This window comes from Chlorocebus sabaeus, chromosome 25 (assembly GCF_047675955.1).
Source record: "Chlorocebus sabaeus isolate Y175 chromosome 25, mChlSab1.0.hap1, whole genome shotgun sequence".
Taxonomy (NCBI): domain Eukaryota; kingdom Metazoa; phylum Chordata; class Mammalia; order Primates; family Cercopithecidae; genus Chlorocebus; species Chlorocebus sabaeus.
The window spans coordinates 50,182,277-50,203,540 of record NC_132928.1 but is presented as its reverse complement, the minus strand read 5'-3'; the positions used below and the strand labels follow the sequence as shown (position 1 = coordinate 50,203,540).

Sequence of the window (21,264 nt, the reverse complement as noted above, 5' to 3'; positions counted from 1 at the left end):
GTGAACTTTACATGAATGTGTTCATGTAAATAAGCTATATGGAAAATGAAAAGTTAAAATATTTAAATGATTAGCCTTAACCCTGCTAATCTTTGCCATCACTGGGGCTTATCCTAGGGGACACTTTGGTAATTTTTGTGGTGTAATAATAACCACCTTATCTGTATAGCATTTTACCTTGCATTCTCATTACCGTACTAGGTAGGGTAAGTAACTGTGTCTTATAGATAAGGAAATCAAAGCTCAGGAAAATTAAATGGCTTTTCCAAAGCCACATGGCTGGAAAAGTGGTACAGCTAGAGTCAGATACCCAGCTGTTATTGCTGCCCATGCAGTGAGTTTCTGCCCAGCTGCTGTGTACATTAAAGGCTCAAGAGACCGATGTGACCATCTGCATAGTATCTCCCTTGACAATATGTGGTTTATACACTGAGCGTAGCTGGAGCCTACTTGGGAGCATTCTGTGCCTATTTCAGTGATACTCTTTTTCTCTAAAATCTGTATTTAGATTAACGTAAGTGAACCATGAGGATGTGTCGCACGTTTATAAACCAATATTTACACTGCTGGGTGATGTAGTTTGAGGATATGAGGATATATTTGGATAGGGAAGGCTCTGGAGGCCAGTAAGTGTTTCAAGTCTAGCCCTCAACTTTATCAGTATTCTTGAAGTCCTAAAACTTGGGAAGACTAACTCATACTATTAAACTTGCAAGAGGTTGAGTTGTAGAAAGCACTTTACCAATTTATTGAATAGTGGGGGGTGAATATTCCTTTCCAGTAATTTTGTTCATGTTCTCCATCCATGGTTCCTACTTCTTCATAAGGATATCTTGAAGTCAACTGGTGGGTTTTTTTGTTTTGTTTTGTTTTGTTTGTGAACTTGGCCTGAGGGTAAAGAAAGAGCTAGGCTGTGGTGAAGTCTGGTGATGTATCTTTCATGTCATACAACAGAATACACCTCTCCAATGGTATTCCCCCTTCCTACAAATCTTGAAGAATTTATACTTTATTCTGTAGCTTTTCATCCTCCCAGAACTGTGGTACTACTAGTGGTTATCCAGTTTGAAAAGCATAGTGCTAAGCAGGCTCCTTGGAGACTTTTTTGTCTCCTAAATAGGATACAGCTTTTTACATATTGAATCCCACTTCTCTGTAATTATATTCAGGTGACCTTAAGTGGACTTTTAGATAGCCCCAGCCTTTTTGGTAACAGTTATGATCTCTGTCTTCCTCTATGGATGACTAATAACTTATACTATATGTAAGTTTTGGCTTGATATAAAACTGTAAGCTTTCTTTTATTAATTTTTACTTGAAGGCAGTTAGCTCACAGTAGCCTCTATATGTAGCCACCAGAAAATGAAATAGAAGTTGCTAGTGACAATTTTTCTCTCTTCTTCTATTACTCACAAAAGGTAAAATTTTTACCCAGCCATTTAGAATGAAACAAGGGTCATACTCCACAGGCTTTCCGGTAGCAAAGGCATGCTTTTCACAACCCACTTCAAACATGGAACCACAGAAGCAAATAATGAGCATGGAAAAGACTTCCAAGTTAAATGTAGTGGAGACTTCAAGGCTGAATCACACTGAAAAATTAAACCAGGTGAGAGATAAGAATTTGGAGATATAAATATACGATGTTTTTAAATTCAGTGGTGTTAACACTTTGATCTGATGGAAAAGTTGACCTTTTAAAAACTGAAGTCGTTCAGTTATTTCAAATTTGACCAAGCATTTCCTGTGGTTCTGTAGATTAGTAAGCAGTGAGAAGTGGAGTGGAAGAAGAGTACAATTGTATCAACTCCACGGTTTCCACTGTTTTCTGCAAATGCCTCCTAATTCCCAAACCTGTATCTCTGGTTCCAGTTCCTCACCAAAGTTACAGAAGCGTATTTGCAATTTACCTCATGAATATCTTCTGAATGGCTGCTCCTGAGCATAACAATCCTGGTATTTTTCTGTGACTGTAAATGCTGAAGGACTTTGAATAAAATCTATTAGAATATAACCGATAAATGCCTGGCTAAATCATCATGTTCACAACTTAAGTTAGAGCTCAGAACTAGTACATGGAAATTAAGTTCAAAACATGAAAATGCCTGATTTCTACTAAAGTTAGCTTTAGTAACATAATTTACATGTAGTAAAATTTACTCATTTTAACTTTACAGTTTGAGTTTTGATTAATATATAATTATGTAATCACCATCAAAATAAAAAACAGAACGTTTCCATTACACCCAAAAAAGCTCCTTCATGCCACTTTTGTAGTTTTTTTCCCCAACTGCAGCCACAGACAACCACTGCTTTCTATGATTTTGACTTTCCAGGAATTTCGTATAAATGGAATGAAACAGTATCTAAGCTTTTGTGTTTGGCTTTTTTAACTTACTAGAATACTTCTGAGGTTCATCCAAGATGTATATATCAGTAATTTGTTCCTTTTTCTTGTTTGATATTAGTCCATTATACAGATACACCTAAATTTGTTATCCCTTCCCCATTAGATGACATTTGGGTTATTTCCTCTTTGGTCCTTTACTTATAAAGCCGCTATCAATATTTGCATACATCTTGTATGGACATAGTTCATTTCTCTTGTGTAAATACCTAGGAGTTGGATTACTGCATCATATATAGTAAGTGTATGTTAATAAGAAATTGCCACTGTTTTCCAAAGTGGCTGTATGACTTTCCTTTCCCATGAAATATGTATAAGAGTTGTAGTTGTTACACATCTTTGTTAACATTTGGGATTGTCAGTTTTAAAAATATTAGGCATTTGAGTGGGTATATAGTGCTATCTCATGGTTTTAAGTTGGATCATAATAATATAATGATAATGTTGAACATCTTTTCACATACGTGTTTGCCATTTGTATTTCCTTTTTGAAGTGTCTATTCAAATATTTTGCCAGTTTTATAAAACTGTGTTGTCATTGTATTGAATTGGAAAAATTTACATATTCTAGATGTAAGTCCTTATCAGAGACATGCTTTGCAAATATTTTCTCCTGGCCTATGTTTGCTTCTTCATTTCCTTAATCCTGTGTGTTGTGGAAAAGTCTTTAATTTTGATACAGTCTAATTTATTCATATTTTTCTTTCTTTTCTCTTCTTTTCTTTTCTTTTCTTTTTTTGTGATAGGGAGTCTTGCTTTGTCGCCCAGGCTGGAGTGCAATGGTGCGATCTTGGCTCACTGCAACTTCTGCCTCCCGGCCTCAAGTGATTCTCCTGCATCAGCCTTCTGAGTAGCTGGGATTACCGGCATCTGCCACCATGCCTGGCTAATTCTTGTATTTTTATTAGAGACAGAGTTTCACCATGTTGGTCAGGCTGGTCTTGAACTCCTGACCTCGGGATCCACCTGCCTCAGCCTCCGAAAGTGCTGGGATTACAGGCATGAGCCACCATGCCTGGCCCATATTTTTCTTTTATTCTTGCCTATGTAATGGATTTTAATCTGAAGTTACAAAAATTTTCTCCTATGTTTTCTTGAAGTTTTATGTTTTCAGTTCTTATATTTAGGTATATTATCCATTTCAAGCCAGATTTGCATAAGGTACCAGGCACAGATCAAAGTTTTCTGCATATAGACAGTTATTCCTTATTATTTTGGCACCTCTATCAAATCTATTGACCTCACACATGTGTAGTTCTATTTTCAGACTCTGTTCAGGTCCATTTATCTACATGTCTGTTTTTGCCAATGCTGTACTATCTTTGTTACTGTAGCTTTATAATATCTTAGTCATATATAGTTTTGTGTCAATAACAGAGATACTATCTGAGAAGTGTGTTGTTAGGTGATTTTATCATTGTATGATCATCCTAGAATGCAGTTACACAAACCTAGATGGTATATAGCCTACTACACACCTACGCTATATGGTATAGCCTATTGCTCATAGGCTACAAACCATTATAGCATGTTATTGCACTGAATGCCGTAGGCAGTTGTAACACAGTGGGGTCTTTGTGTATCTAAACATAGAAAAGGTATGGAAAAAATACAGTATTATAATCTTGTGGGACCACCATCATACAGGTGGTCTATTGTTGACCATAAGTCATAATGCAGCCCATGACTAGTTAAGTCTTGCAACTTTGTTATTTTTCAGAAATGCTTTGGATATTCTAGGTTTGCATTTGCAGATATGTTTAATTTGATACAAATCAACTTGTCAGTTTCTGCCAGAAATTAATAAGATTGTGATCTTTGTTAGAATCACATTGGATCTATAGATAAGTTTGGGGAAAAATGACATCTTAACAATATCAAGTCTGCTGATTCAAAAGCATGGTATATCTTCATTTATTTAGGTCTTTACATTCTCTCAGCAATGTTTTATAGTTTTCAATGCATAAAGCTTGTATATATTTTGTTAAACTTATCCTTTATACTTTTCGTATTTTTTAGCTATTATAAATGGTATTTAAAATTTCTAATCATTGCTAATAGAAAATCAACTGGATTTTTTTTGGTATGTTGACCTTGTATCCTGTGACCTTGAGTCATGGTACTTGAAAAACTCAGTTCTGTAATTCAAATCATTCTAGCAGCTATTTGGTAGAGTTTGGATTTTTTGCATAGACAGTCATGCCATCTGAGAGTAAAGACAGTTTTACTTCCTCTTTTTCAATCTATCTTCCTTTCCTCCAACCTTTACCACACAGTGTAGGCTTTCTAGTATTATATAATATTATAGAAATGTGAGAGTAGAAAAACTTAACTTGTTCCTAACTATATGGGGAAAATATTCAGTCTTTCATAATTATGATATTAACTGTAGCTTTTTAGATGCCTTTTTATCAGGTTGAGGAAATTCCCTCCTATTCCTAGTTTCTCAGGTTTTTTTTCATGCATGTATTTTGAATTTTGTCATACTCTTTCTCCATACATTGCAGTTATTATAGGACTTTAAAAAAAATTACTTTTCTTGGTTTTATATTCAGCTTACCTTATATTTCTGGATGAATCCCACTTGGTCATCATATGGTATCCTTTTTATATGTTGCTACCTTCAATTTGCTAATATTTTAAGGGTTTTGCATTTATGTTCATAAGATATATTCTGTAGTTTTCTTGTAATGCTTTTATCTGGTTTTGGTATCATTTTAATACAGGCCTCATGTGAAATGAGTTGGGAAGTTTTTTTCCGCCTCTTTATTCTGAAAGAGTTTGTGTAACATTGGTATTTGTTTTTCTTAAATGTTTCATAGAATTTATCAGTGAACCAAATTGGGCCTGGAACTTTCTTTGTAGAAAGGTTTTAAACAACAAATTCAGTTTCTTTAACAGATACAGGGCTATTTTGGATTTTATGCTTGCTTTTTTTTTTTTTTTTTTTAAATGAGCCTTGGTACCTTGTCTTTCAAGGTGCTGTCCATTTCATCTAGGCTGTCAAATTTATTGAAATAAAGTTATTCATAATGTTCCCCCAATAACATTTTAAGGTCTGTAGGGTCTGTGATGGTTGCTCCTTCTCTCTCTCTCTGTCTCGCTCACACACATGTAAGTCTTGCTAAAGATTTATTCACTTATACACAGTCATGCTCCACATAATGACACTTGTGTCAACAAGACTGCATGTGCAACAGTAGTTCCATAAATTTATAATAGAACTGAAAAATTCCTGCCACCTGGTGGTGATGTAGCTGTTGTAACAACATAGTGCAATGCAACACTTGTATTTGTGGTGACAGTCATATATATAGCACAATATGTACAGTACATAATAGTTGATAATGACAATGAACAACCATGTTATGGATTTGTGTTTTTACTGTAGTTTCTATCATTAGAGTGCACTCCTAACTAAAAAAATTGATTGTAAAACAGCTTCAGGCATTTCTTTCAGGAGGTATTCCAGAAGGAAGGCATTGTTATCATAGATGATGACAGCTCCATGCATATTATTGTCCCTGAACACCTTACCACATGACAAGATCAATTTAGTATAGCCTAAGTGTAAGATGTTTATAAAGTCTACAGTAGTGTATGTACAATAATGTCCTAGGCCTACACATTCACCACCCACTCGCCCAGAGCAACATACAACCCTGCAAGTTCCATTTATGGTAAGTGCTTTATACAGGTATGCCATTTTATCTTTTATGTGTATTTTTACTGTACCTTTTCTGTGTTTAGATACACAAATACTACTGTGTTACAATTGCCTATAGTATTCAGTACAGTAACATACTGTACAGGTTTTTACCTAGGAGCAATAGGCTATGCCATAAAGCCTAGGCGTGTAGTAAGGTTATACCATCTAGGTCTGTGTTACATACATTCTATGTTTGTACAACAATGCAGTTGCCTAATAATGCATTTCTCAGAGTGTATCCCCATTATTAAAAGATGCATGGCTGTATTTTTCAAAGAACAGGTTTTTAGTTTTGATAATTTTTTTTATTTTTTCACTTTTTATTTCATTGATTTCTGTTCTAATTGCTTTGTAACTTCTGTTTACTTTGGGTTAATTTCCTCTTTGCTCTTAAGGTAGAAGTTTGGTCATGGATTTTGGTCCCTTTTTAATGTAAACATTTAAGGTTATAAATTTCTTCTAAGTATTGCTATAGCTACATCTCCCGAACTTTGATATGAAATTCAAATTTGATATGAAAACTCATCTTCAGGTCAAAATTTACTGATCTCCCTTTTGGTTTTTTTCTTTGTATCATGGATTATTTAGAAGTGTGTTGTTTAATATCCAAATATTTGGGAATTTTTTTCAGAGATGCTTCTATTCTAATTTCATTGTGGTCCAACAACATAAATTTTGTTCCTTATATATTTATTGAGACTCATTATATGGCTCAGAATATGTTTATCTAGGTAAATGTTTCATAATTCACTTCAAAAGAATATTTTGAAATATTTGGGTATAATATTCTATAAATGTCAATTAAGTCAGTTATGTCATTGAGAATTTCTTTTTAACTATTTTTTAATGAACTACTGAGGGAGGAGTATTGAAATTTTCAAACATAATTATAGATTTGTCTATTTTACCTTTAGTTCAGTTAGTTTATGCTTTGCCTATTTTTTTTTTCCACAGATTGTTGGGGTACAGGTGGTATTTGGTTACATGAGTAAATTCTTTAGTGGTGATTTGTGAGATTTTGGTGCCCCCATCACCCAAGCAGTATACACTGCACCCTATTTGTAGTCTTTTATCCCTCATCCCCTTCCTACCCTTCCCCTCATGTCCCCAAAGTCTTTTGTATCATTCTTATGCCTAGGCGTCCTCATAGCTTAGCTCCCACATATCAGTGAAAACATGATGTTTAGTTTTCTATTCCTATGTTACTTCACTCAGAATAATAGTCTCCAGTCTCATCAAGGTCACAGCAAAATGCCATTAATTCATTCCTTTTCATGGCTGAGTAGTAGTCTATCATATATATGATATATATATGAGATATATATCATATATATGTGATATATAGATATATATGAGATATATATCTATGATATATAGATATATATGAGATATATATCATATATATGATATATATGATATATATACACACATGGTAGTTTACTTGATTGATGGGCATTTGGGTTGGTTCTGTGATTTTGCAATTGCAATTTGTGCTGCTATAAACGTGCATCTGCAAGTATCTTTTTCGTATAATGATTTCTTTTCCTCTGGGTAGATACCCAGTAGTGGGATTGCTGGATCAACTGGTCGTTCTACTTTTAGTTCCTTTTGAGATGGAGTCTTGCTCTGTCGCCCAGACTGGAGTGCAGTGGCATAATCTCAGCTCACTGCAACCTCCACCTCCCAGGTTCAAGCAGTTCTCCAGCCTCAGCCTCCTGAGTAGCTGGGACTACAGGCACACGCCATCACACCCAGGTAATTTTTTGTATTTTAGTAGATATGGGGTTTCACTGTGTTGCCCAGGCTGGTTGTGAACTCCTGAACTCAGGGAGTTCACCCACCTCGGCCTCCCAACGTGCTGGGATTACAGGCATAAACCACCGCACCTGGCCTACTTTTAGCTCTTTAAGGAATCTCCATAGTGTTTTCCATAGCGGCTGTATTAGTTTACATTCCCACCAGCAGCGTTGAAGTGTTCCCTGTTAACCACATCCATGCCAACATCTGTTTTTTTATTTTTTGATGATGGCCATTCTTGCAGGAGTAAGGTAGTATCTCATTGTGGTTTTGATTTGCATTTCCCTGATCATTAGTGATGTTGAGCATTTCTTCATGTGTTTGTTGCCCATTTGTGTATATTCTTTTGAGAATTATCTGTTCATGTCCTTAGCCCACTTCTTGATGGGATTGCTTGTTTTTTTCTTGTTGATGGGTTTTTGGTCATGAAATCCTTGCCTAAGCCAATGTCTAGAAGGGGTTTTCCAATGTTATCTTCTAGAATTTTTATAGTTTCAGGTCTTAGGTTTAAGTCCTTAATCCATCTTGAGTTGATTTTTGTGTAAGGTGAGAGATGAGGATCCAGTTTCATTCTCCTATATGTGGCTAGCCAATTATCCCAGCACCATTTGTTTAAAAGAGTGTCCTTTCCCCACTTTATGTTTTTGTTTGCTTTGGGTCAAAGATCAGTTGGCTATAAGTATTTGGGTTTATTTCTGGTTCTCTGTTCTGTTCCATTGGTCTATGTGCTTATTTTTATACCAGTACCATGCTTTTTTTGTTGACTATGGCCTTATAGTGTAGTTTGAAATAAGGTAGTGTTATGCTTCCAGATTTGTTCTTTTTGCTTAGTCTTGCTTTGGCTATGTGGGCTCTTTTTTGGTTCCATATGAATTTTAGAATTGTTTTTTCTAATTCTGTGAAGAATGATAGTGATATTTTGATGGAGAATCCGTTGAATTTGTAGGCTGCTTTTGGCAGTATGGTCATTTTCACAATATTGATTCTATCCATCCATGAGCATGGGATGTGTTTCCATTTGTTTGTTTCATCTATAATTTCTTTCAGCAACGTTTTATAGTTTTCCTTATAGAGGTCTTTTGCCTCCTTGGTTAGGTATATTCCTAAGTATTTTGTTATTTTTGCAGCTATTGTAAAAGGAGTTGAGTTCTTGATTTGATTCTCTGCTTGGTCACTTTCGGCGTATAGAAGGGCTACTGATTTGTATACATTAATCTTGTATCTGAAAACTTTGCTTAATTCTTTTATCAGCTATAGGAGCTTTCTGGAGGAGTCTTTAGGGTTTTCAAGGTAAATGATCATATTGTCAGCAAACAATGACAATTTGACTTCCTCTTTACTGATTTGGATGTCCTTTATTTTTCTTGTCTGATTGCTCTGGCTAGGACTTTGAGTACTATGTTGAAGAGGAGTGGTGAGAGTGGGCATCTTTGTCATCTTCCAGTTCTCAGAGGGAATGCTTTCAACTTTCCCCATCCAGTATTGGCTGTGGGTTTGTCATAGATGGCTTTTATTACGTTGAGGTTTGTCCCTTGTGTGCCGATTTTGCTGAGAGTTTTAATCATAAAGCAATGCTGGATTTTGTCGAATGCTTTTTCTGCATCTGTTGAGTTGATCATGTGATTTTTGTCTTTCTGTTTATGTGGTGTATCACATTTATTGACTTGCATATGTTAAACCATCCCTGCATCCCTGGTATGAAACTCACTTGATCATGGTGCATTATCTTTTTGATATGTTATTGGATTTAGTTAGCTAGTATTTTTGTTAAGGATTTTAGCATCTATGTTAGTCAGGGATATCAATCTGTAGTTTTCTTCTTTGTTATGTTCTTCCATGGTTTTGGTATTAGGGTGATGCTGGTTTCATAGAATGAATTAGGGAGGCTTCCCTCTTTCTCTTGCTTGTGGAATAGTGTCAAAAGGATTGGTACTAATTCTTCTTTGAATGTCTTTTAGAATTCTGCTGTGAATCTGTCTGCTCCTGGACTTTTTTTTGTTTGTAATTTTTAAATTACCATTTCAGTCTCGCCATGTATTATTGGCTGTTCAGGGTATCCAATTCTTCCTGACTTAAGCTAGGAGGGTTGTATTTTTCCAGGAATTTATCCATGTCTTCTAGGTTTTTTGGTTTATGTGCATAAAGGGGTTCATAGTAGCCTCGAATGATCTTTTGTATTTCAGTGGTGTCAATTGTAATATCTCCTGTTTCATTTCTTAATGAGGTTATTTGGATTTTCTCTCTTCTCTTCTTGGTTTATTTTTCTAATGGTCTATCAATTTTATTTATCTTTTCAAAGAACCAGCTTTTTGCTTCATTTATCTTTTGTATTTTTTTGTTGTTGTTAATTTCATTTAGTTCTGCTCTGATCTTGGTTATTTCCTTTCTTCTGCTGGGTTTGGGTTTGGTTTGTTTTTGTTTCTCTAGTTCCTTGAGGTATGACCTTAAAATGTCAGTTTGTGCTCTTTCAGCCTTTTTGATGTAGGTGTTTAGGGCTATGAAGTTTCCTCTTAGCACCACCTTTGCTGTATCCCAGAGTTTTTGATAGGTTGCGTCATTACTGTCATTGAGTTTGAAGAATTTTTAAATTTCCATCTTGATTTCATTTTTGACCCAGTGATCATTCAGGAGCAGATTATTTTCCATGTATTTGCATGGTTTTTAAGGTTCCTTTTGGAGTGGATTCCCAGTTTTATTCCTCTGTTGTCTGAAAGAGTGCTTGATATAATTTCAGTTTTCTTAAATGTATTGAGGCTCGTTTTATGGCCTATCATATGGTCTATCTTGGAGAAAGTTCCATGCCCTATTGAATGAAGTGTGTATTTTGCAGTTGGATGAAATGTTCTGTATATATCTGTTAAGTCCATTTGTTCCTAGGTATAGTTTAAATCCATTGTGTCTTTAACTTTCTGTCTTAATGAACTGTCTAGTGCTGTCAGTGGAGTATTGAGGTCCTCCACTATTATTGTGTTGCTGTCTGTCTCATTTCTTAGGTCTATTAGTAATTGTTTTATAAATTTGGGAGCTCCAGTGTTAGGTGCATTTATGTTTAGGATTGTGATATTTTCCTGTTGGACATGGCCCTTTACCATTATATAATGCCCCTCTTTGTCTCTTTTAACTGCTGTTGCTTTAAAGTTTGTTTTGTATGATGTAAGAATACCTACCCTTGCTTGCTTTTGGTGTCCATTTGCATGAAATGTCTTTTCCATCCCTTTAAGTTATGTGAGTCCTTATGTGTTAGATGAGTCTCCTGAAGGCAGCAGATAGTTGGTTGTGGAATTCTTATCCATTCTGCAGTTCTGTATCTTTTAAGTGGAGCATTTAGGCCATTTGCATTCAATATTAGTATTGAGATGTGAGGTACTATTGCATTAATCCTGCTGTTTGTTGCATTCATCGTGCAACAGTGAGGTCTGTCAGCCGTGGATACCAGCACCTGTTCGGGAGGAGGTAGGGGGTAGGGGAGTTTGCTCTTGGTGTTGTACATTCTGCAGGTTTTGACAAATGTGTAATGGCATGTATCCACTACTGTAGCATCATACTGAATAGTTTCACTCCCCTAAAAGTCCTCTGTGCTCGCACCTATTCATCTGTCTCGTCCCTTAATCCCATGGTAACCACTGGTCTTTTTACTGTCGCCATAGTTTTGCTTTTTCCAGAGAGTCATATAGTTGGACTTATAGAGCATGTAGCCTTTCAGATTGGGTTCTTTCACTTAGTAATATGCATTTAAGGTTCCTCTATGTCTTTTCATGGCTTGATAGTGCATTTCTTTTTGGCACTGAGTAATATTCCATTGTCTGATACTACAGTTTATCCACTTATACTGAAGGACATCTTGGTTGTTTCCTCATAAAGTTGCTATAAACATGTGTGTGAGTTTTTTGTGTGGATAGCAATTTTCAATTCATGTGAGTAAATACCAAGGAGTACAGTTGCTAAATTGTCAGATAAAGATATGTTTGTTTTTATAAGAAACTGCTAAACTGTCTTCCAAAGTGGTGGTACCATTTTGCATTCTCATCAGTGTTGAGTGAATGTTTCTGTTGTTCTCCATTGCTGGTCAGCATTTGGTGTTGCTAGTATTTTAGATTTTGGCCATTCTAATAGCTGTATAGTGGTATTTCATTGCTGTTTTAATTTGAAATCCCCTAATGACATGATGTTGAATATCTTTTCATATGCTTACTTGCCATCGGGTATATCTTCTTTAGTGAGAGGTCTGTTCAGGTATTTTGCCCATTTTTTAAAAATTTGATTGTTTATTTTCTTATTGCTGAGTTTTAAGAGTTCCTTTTTTTTTTTTTTTTTTTTTTTTTTTTTTGAGGCGGAGTGTAGCTCTGTCGCCCAGGCTGGAGTGCAGTGGCCGGATCTCAGCTCACTGCAAGCTCCGCCTCCCGGGTTCACGCCATTCTCTGGCCTCAGCCTCCCGAGTAGCTATAGTCTTTTATCAGATGTGTCTTGCAAATATTTCCTTCTAATCTGTGGCTTGTTTCTCAATCTTTTGACGTTGTCTTACAGAGAAAAAGTTTTTAATCTTAAGACCAGGCAATCAATTGTTTCTTCCATGTATTGTGCCTTTGGTGTTGTATCTAGAAACTCATCACCTTATCCAAAGTCAGCCAGTGTTACCTATGTTGTCTTCAAGGAGTTTTATAGTTTTGAATTTTACATTTAGGTCTATGATCCATTTTAAGTTAATGTTTGTGAAGGGTGTAAGGTCTAGATATGTGTGGGGGGTCGTTTTTGTTTTCGTGGGTTTTTTTGCAAGTGTATGTTCAATTCTAGTACCATTTGTGAAAAGACTATGTTTGATTCATTTGGTTGCTTTTTCTCCTTTATCAAAGATCAGTTCACTATATTTATGTGAGTCTATGTCTAGGTTCTCTAGTCTGTTCCACTGGTCGGTCTGTTCTTTCACCATTACCATACTGTCTTGGTTACTGTAGCTTTTTTAGTAAGTCTTGAAGTTAGGTAGTGTCAATCCTCTGGCTTTATTCTTCAATATTTTGTTGGCTATTCTGGATCTTTTGCCTCCTATATAAATTTCGGTGTCAATTTGTTGATATTCACAAAATAACTTGCTGAGATTTTGTTTGGGATTGAATTGAATCTATAAATTGAGTTGGGAAGAACTAACATCTGGACAATATTGAGTGTTTCTGTCCATGAACATGGAATAGTTCTCCATTTATTTCTTCTTTGATATCTTTCATCAGAGTTTTGCAGTATTCCTCATGGAGATCTTGTACATATTTTGTTAGATTTATACTTAAGTATTATATTTGGGGGAGTGCCAATGTAAATAGTATTTTTTAAATTTCAGATTTCACTTATTACTGGAATATAGGAAAATGATTGACTTTTGTACATTAACCTTGCATCCTACAACCTTGCTATAATTGCTAATTAGTTCCAGGAGTTTTTAAAAAATTCTGTCATATTTTCTACATAGATTATGTGATCTGTGAATAAGGGACAGTTTTATTTCTTCCTTCCCAGTCTGTTTGTTTCATTTCCTTTTCTTGATTTATTGTATTTGCTAGGACTCCAGCAAGATGTTGCAAAGCAGTGGGAGTGAACACTCTTTGCCTTGTACCTGGTTAAGTATTTTTTAGAGTTCCACTTTATCTTTTTTGTTTATTATCTATATTTTTCTGTTTTATAGTTTTAGTGGGTGCCTTAGGGTTTTCAACCTATATTTTTAACTTATCACAATGACCTTCATATAATATTATAGCATTTCATATAAAATATAAGAACCACGGGACAGTAAATTTACATTTCCCCTCTTCCATCCTTTGTGCTCTTATTGTGATACATTTTAGTTCTCATGTTATATACCTCTTAATACATTGTTATTTTTGCTTAGAAAATGTTTTAAGGTAAATAGGAATATTTATTTTAATACTAAAATATTAAAAAACATAAAAGTCAAATTTTAAGAAATTAAACATGAAAAAAACTTGTTTACTTACACTTATTTCTGATGCTTTCCAATTTTTTCTGTTTAAATTTCTCTCCAGTATAGTTTTCTTTCTGCTTGGAAAATTTTAACATATCCTCTAAGATAAACCTGCTGGTGGTGTATATTCTTAGCTTTTATCCATCTGAAAAAGTCTGTTTTTCATTTTCATTTTGAAATATTATTTTTCCAGGTATAGAATTCTATCTAATTTGATAGTTTTTGCCCCCTTTTAGTGCTTCAGAGATGTTATTCCATTTTTTTGTCTTCATAGTTTTTTTCCCTCTGATGCTTTCAGGATTTTCTCTTTGTTTGGTTTTCCACAGTTTGATTGTAGCATCCCTTGGTGTACTTTTCTTTATTTTTCTGCCTGGGATTCATTGAGCTTATTGTATCATTGAGCTTCTTGTATGTAGGTTTATAATTTTCATGAAATCTGGATATTTTGTCTTCAAATATTTTTTTCTCTTTTTCTCTTTTGGAGTACAATAACATCTATTTTAGACTGCTTGTTATTTTCTTGCAGGTCACTGATGCTCTTTTTCTTTCATTGCAATTCCCTTTTTTTCCCCACTGTGTGCTTCATTTTATATAGTTCTCATTGCTGTCTTCAAACTGGTTAATCTTTTCTCCAGAATGTAACCTAATTCCATCCAGATTATTTTTCATTCAGATGTTGCATTTTTCATCTTCAGATATTCCACGTAGGTCTTTTTAATATCCTCATTTCTTCTATTCATTATGTTAATACTTTATGGACATAAGCATGTATGTAAGGTTTATAATAACTGTTTTAGAGGGCTTGTCTAGTTTTATTATCTGTGCCATTTCCAGTTTTTTTTCCCTATTGATTTTTTTCCCCTGACATGATCATATTCTACAACTTCACATGGTTGGTAACTTTTGACTGGATGCTAGACCATTGTGAATATTTCATTGTTGCGCTTTACATATAAATTACTTTGACTCAATTTGATCATTTTGAGTTTTTCTTTTACACTGTATTAGAGTGGGTGCTATAGACTGAATTATGTTCTCCACATATTTATACATTTAAGCCCTAGCCTCCAATATGATGATACTAGGAGATGGGGTCTTTAGGGAGTAATTAAGGTTAGATTAGGTCATGAAGGTGGGGTCCTTATGATGGGATGAACAGCTTATAAGAAGAGACACTAGAGAGTTTGCTCTCTCCACGGGAGCACCCTGAGAAAAGGCCATATGAGTACACAGCAAGAAGGTGGCCACCTGCAAGTCAGAAAGAGAGTGCTCACCAGGAACCAAATTGGGTAGTACAGGTCAAATATCCCTTATCTGAAATGCTTGGTTGAGTACCCCTTATCTGAATATTTGCGTATACGTAATGAGATATCTTGGAGATGGGATCCCAGTCTAAATATGAAATTCATGTATGTTTCATATGTACCTTATATACATAAGCTGAAGGCAATTTTATACAATATTTTAGATAATTTTGTGCATGAAACAAAGTCTTGACTGTGTTTTGACTGTGATTCATCACATAAGGTTGGGTGTAGGATCTTCTACTTGTGGCATCATATTGGCGTTGAAAGATTGGGATTTGGGAGCATTTCAAATTTCAGATTTTTGTATTTGGGATGTTCAACCTATGCCTTAATCTTGGACTTCCCAGCCTCCAGAACTGTAAGAAAAATTCTGTCGTTTAAGCCACCCAGTCTATGGTATTTTGTTATGGCAGCCTGAGCAGACCAAGATGCGCGGGTCCAGAACAGCCTTCAATCTAGGGCTAATTTAGCCCCACCACTGAAGCATTACCTTTCTAAGGATTGACTCAATGTATTACGAAGTACTCCTACTCTGTCTAGTGGGAACACTGTTCCTAGCCCTATGTGAGCTCGGAGTGTTGTTCAGCCTGTTGCTTCTTGTTTGTTTCTCCAGCCTCAAAGAACTTCTCTCCACTTGCACAGACCGGTACTCATCCAGAAACTTAAGGGAGTTCCTCTGCGGATCTCTAGAGCTATTTCTGTGTCACTCCTCCTTTTCCATACTCAATCCTGTAAATTTTAGCATCCTCATCATCTCAAAATCTGTCTCCTCAATTCATCTAGACTGCCAGGCTCTGTTTCTGTTGCTTCTTCCTACACTATCCTGAAGGCTCTCCAGGCTGTAAAGTGGGCAGGGTGTAGGAGGGGTGGGTTCAAGGCTCACCTCTCAGTTCTGCGTTGTTATTCAACAGCTCTAAATCATTGTTTCATACATTTTTCCAGTTTTCTAGTTGTTTATGACAGGAGAGTGGAAGCCATAACTTTTATTTTAAATGGTGAAAGTAATTCTTAATACAGAAAACTCAGCCTAAAAGGAGTTATAGTCTTACTACCAAGAAAGAGTGTTTATTTGTTGCTTTCTTAGTAATTTTCCTGTTTTTAGATTATTTTGATTTCTTTTGACATTTCCTGTGCTGAAGAAGCCTGAAACCAGCCTGTTTATCTTTCTTTGTAGGTAAGCTGACTAACTGAATGCTTGTCAAATTCTTTTTCTTTGAAATTCAGAAAGATTATCATGAATTGTTCTGTTCTTTCTCATTCTTTTCATCAAAGAAAATCTTCATTTTTTAAAATGGCTTTTGTTAAACTGACCTCCAGAAAAGTATCAGTATATGCCTCAACTCGGAGCGTGGTAGTGTCTTTTTTTCCCGTAGTTTCTGATTATGTAACTCATAGGATTCTGTGTTGTTATTAACTCAAATGTCAATCCTTGAACGATGGTTAAGTACAAAAATTTTTTCTCATCAAAAAGCCAAACATAGAGTCTAATTGTTTCACATCCATTTTTGGTTACTGACAAAGTTGATTTTTTAATCAGCCATTTTTATTACTTTTAAAAAGTTCATTTTAATGTTTTTTTAAGACAAGTCTCCCCTGGTTAGTCTCCTTTCAGACTTTTTTCCTATTTTTTTTCCTGAAAGTTTAGAATTGTTTTTGTAAGTTCCAGAATTTCAATGAGATTTCTTAGAATTAAGTTTAAAATTTTTGAAGAGACTTCATACATTTCATTAAGTGTATTCAAAGAGACTTCATGCATTTCATTGAGTGTATTCATTCATTAATGTGTTGTAGTTCTCTATTTATTCAAGTATTAATCTTATGCCTTTCATTGCAGATATGTAGTTTTCTTTATTAGAGTTTGGCACATTTCTCGAAATTGTATTCTTAGATATTATATGTTGTGATACTTTTTTTTTTTTTTTTGAGATGGAGCCTTGCTCTGTCACCCAGATTGGAGTGCAGTGGTGCGATCTCAGCTCACTGCAACCTGTCTCCTGGGTTCAAGCGATTCTCCTGCCTCTGCCACCCAAGTAGCTGGAATTACAGGGGCGTGCCAACACACCTGGCTAACTTTGGTATTTTTTGGTAGAGATGGGGTTTCCTCACGTTGGCCAGGGTGGTCCTGAATTCCTGACCTTGAATGCCTGCCTCTGCCTCCCAAAGTGTTGGGATTATAGGCATGAGCCACCACGCCTGGCCAGTTGTGATACTGTTTTTGCCATTAAGACTGGAATTCTAAGTGCTCATGGTTTAGAAAGAAAGAAATTGACTATTAAATATTGTTTTGAAACTACCGTAGCAAACTTGGTTTTTCAATAGTTTTCCCATAGGTTTTCCAAGTAGACTACCCTATCATTTATGAACAGTAGATTTGCTGTTCCCTTTTCAGTATTTGAAGTTCTTATTTCCATTTTCTAAATTTATTGTGCTGACTAAAACTTCCAGAAAAAAATAATTATAATGTATATTTCTTTTTTTCAGAAATTTTCCACTCTGTAGAATTTAGCAGGAAGACTCTACCTTTTAACTGTGAGAGCCAGGCAATAACGAATGCAGAGTTGAGGACATTTGCTCATGGCATGGCTCCAAGTTGAGGAGTGAGAGAGATGCAGATACACTTTCTTCTGTATTTTCTTTGAGTTTCATCCTGAGTTTTGCAGCTCTAATAATTCCTCATAGATGCAACGTAATAACCACAGTTCACTTCCAGTTGAAGTTTTTGCCACCAGAACAATTTAAATCTTGTTCTGAGAGGGGGATGGGTTCTAATTCCTAAACTATGAATTTTAATTTATGGTAGGACAAACACTACATAATTATCAGATCTCACATAATCCTATTTACAAAAAGTGCATCTTTCCATTTCTTCAAAACTGTAGATCTATTAGTTTGCTAGGTGTTTCCTCAAAACTCTACAAGTTTATGTTTTTATGTGCATAGAAAAACATATAACAAAGTTAAAGTGTAAATTTTTTTCTTTTTGATCATCTGTATCTTTTGTTCTTCCATAGTGAACGTGCATCATTTTTGTCACAAGAAAATATTATTAAAATGAAAAAAAGTTTTTCCTTTGTAAAATGAGGATCAGAATATCTTCACTTTCCTCCTGCAAGAGAAACAGGCTGGCTTGGCCATTTGTATCCCACCCCTGCCCATTGCTTTATTTCACAAAACAATTTGTTAGAACAGTTTAAGGCCTCTTTTGAAAGGCATTCAGTTTTATTTTGACCTCTTGAGAGGGAATTTAGAGGAGAAATGAACATTTTAATGGGTGAATAGCGTATGGATTTAGCTATACTTTGTAGTGGGTGAGGCCTCAGGTGCTGTGTCCAGCCTAGGTCATCAGAATTTTCTGCATTGTGTGTAGTTCTAGACCACAGATTACATTGCTTTCCGTTAATAGGTATTTACCTTTAAGAGTAGCAATTTGTCAAAGAATAGAGATCTTGCCTTTCTAGGATCTCTAGCCTTAATACTATTTAAGAGTACACCATCCTACCAGGTGCAGTGGCTCATGCCTGTAATCCTAGCACTTTGGGAGGCCGAGGTGGGCGGATCACTTGAGGTCAGGAATTCAAGACCAGCCTGGCCAACATGGTGAAACCCCATGTCTACTAAAAATACAAGAAATAGCTGGGGTGTGGTGGCACGTGCCTGTAGTCCCAGCTACTCAGGAGGCTGAGGTGGGAGAATCTCTTGAACCCAGGAGGCAGAGGTTGCAGTGCACCGAGACTACGCCACTGTGCTGCAGCCTGGGCGACAGAAACTTTGTCTCAAAAAAAAAAAAAAGAGTACTCCATTTTACCTGTTTCCTGCCCCCTCTGTCTTACAGATTCAAGACCTTATTGTAGCATTCACCATGAGATTAAGGTAGATAAACTTGGAGTTACAAAGAAATATCTTCTCATCTAAATGAAATCAGGGTGGTCTTAGTTTGCACGTAACTTTTAATTTGCACCTAAACAATTGATAGTTTTTACATGAATTAGATGCTTTGCTTGGCATTGCATATAAGAGGTGAAACATTTTATTTCACCTGATAACCTGACTCAACTGTAGTTCAAGAGTATCCTTGATAAATAATTGGATATATTAAGAATTATCAGAAGGAGCTACTCAGTGGGTTAATTAATGCAGTTCTTTGGGGGTTATATTCTCTGGCCAACTTAGAGTAGCTGTTCTGTAGCTATTTTCCCACAAGTTCAGATGAAGTATTTAGTATGGCAAATCAAATTCCATCCTGCCTGGCTTTTAGTCAAATAAGTTAGACCCTACATAATCCTATTTATAGGGTCTTAGTACTGGCTGCTATAACAAGCTACAACAAACTGGGTGGCTTGTAAACAACAAACATTTATTTTTCAACATTCTTGAAGGCTGAGAAGTCAAAGATCATGACTCTGGCATATAAGGTGTCCAGTGAGAGCCTTCTTCCTCATTCATAGATAGAGGTCTTGTGTACTCACAATGCAGAAGGGGCAAGGGATCTCACCAAGGCCTCTCTTATAAGGGCACTAATCCCATTCACAGCGGCCTTTCCCTCATGAGCTAATCACCTCCCAAAGGCCCCATCTCCTAATACTATCACCTTGGGGGTTAGGATTTCAACTTAGGGATTTGGGGAGTAGGGGGTAGAGAGGGATACAGCTATACTATAGCATATACCTAACAAATATTTAAGCAGCTGAAAGCATTGCTGCTGTATGTTTCTGTGCCAGTTTTGTGATCTTTGTAAGAAATGTATTAATGTTTTCCCATATAGCAAAAAGGTCTGAAGTATATTCATCTGAGATGTAGCTTCTGTTTCTTTCTGCTTTTAGCCTCATGCATCCTTTTTCCAAAATGCATTCATCAGTAGATGTTTCTAAATTATCCAGTTGTCTGGTTTTAAATTTTTTATTACAAAAGTCATATAGATTGATTACAGAAAACTTGCAATACAGACAAGTACAGAAGAAAATAAAAATCACCTGTGTACTCTTATCACGTGAAAATTTGACTTAAAAAATTAAAATCATTCTGGTTCTTAGTTTGTGACCTGCTTTTTTTCCTCTTATGCATTGTTAACATGCAACATTATTAAATATTCTAATGCAACATAATTTTAACTGATGGTATGATGTGCCGTAATTTAACTTATAGCCTAAGTTGGACATTTGCTCTATATTCAGTTTTTGCTATTAAAAATAACCTTTTGATGAAAATCTTGCTCAAGTGTGTGCACATCTCTGTTACTCCACAGGATAAATTTCTAGAAGAGCCATCATTGATTGAAAGGAATGTTTACTTTTATGGCTTATCCTGTATGTGGCTAGGCTGTCATCCATAAGAATTGTTTCATTTGACACTCGCATAGATTGTGTGTGTGCTCCTTTCCTTGTACCTTTGCTGTTACTCTGTACAAATGGACAGTATCCTTCAGAGATCCCTCCCCACCCACCTGCATTGCCCTTCAGGCATCCTTTTGTGACACTCGGGGGAGGGGTGTTTAAACATATTTTTAATTGACGAGTAAAAATTTTATGTATGGTACACAACTTGATGTTTTGATGTATGTATACATTGTGGAATGGCTAAATCAAGCTGTTTGACATGTATTACCTCACATACTTGTCATTTTTTTGTGATGAGAACACTTACAGTTTACTCTTAATTTTCAAATACAAAATATATTTTTAAGTGTAGTCAACATGATACACAATAGATCTTCTGAACTTACTCCTCCTAACTGAAATTTTGTGTCCTTTGGCCAGTGCCTTCTCAATCGTCCCACCCCTTAGTGTCTGGTAACCATCATTTTACTCTGTGTCTACAAGTTTGACTTTTATGTACTTCCCATATAAGTAAGATCATGTGGACTGTGAGTTTTTTTCATTATAATAATTGTAATTACATATATTTATGATCAATTCAGGTCTATCTCTGCAAGTTCCATGAGGACAGGGACCGTATCTAGTTTATTTATCTCTGTATATCCAGCACTTAATACGGTGTGAAGCACATAGTATGATCTCAGTGCATATTTGTTGAATGAATAAGTGGGTATTTTTTAAATTTTATAATTTGATGGACAAAT

General features: G+C 35.6%; 1 protein-coding gene across 2 annotated transcripts in view; it reads left to right on the top strand.

The window, feature by feature from the left end:
- The window catches only part of TDRD5 (tudor domain containing 5), a 93,590-nt gene that overhangs the window by 2,245 nt on the left and 70,081 nt on the right, over positions 1–21,264 (top strand). For both annotated transcript variants that reach the window (XM_073011735.1, XM_073011734.1), the window contains exon 3: positions 1,419–1,609. In XM_073011735.1, the coding sequence (XP_072867836.1) occupies positions 1,419–1,609 (191 nt within the window). The remainder of the gene's footprint in view (positions 1–1,418; positions 1,610–21,264) is intronic.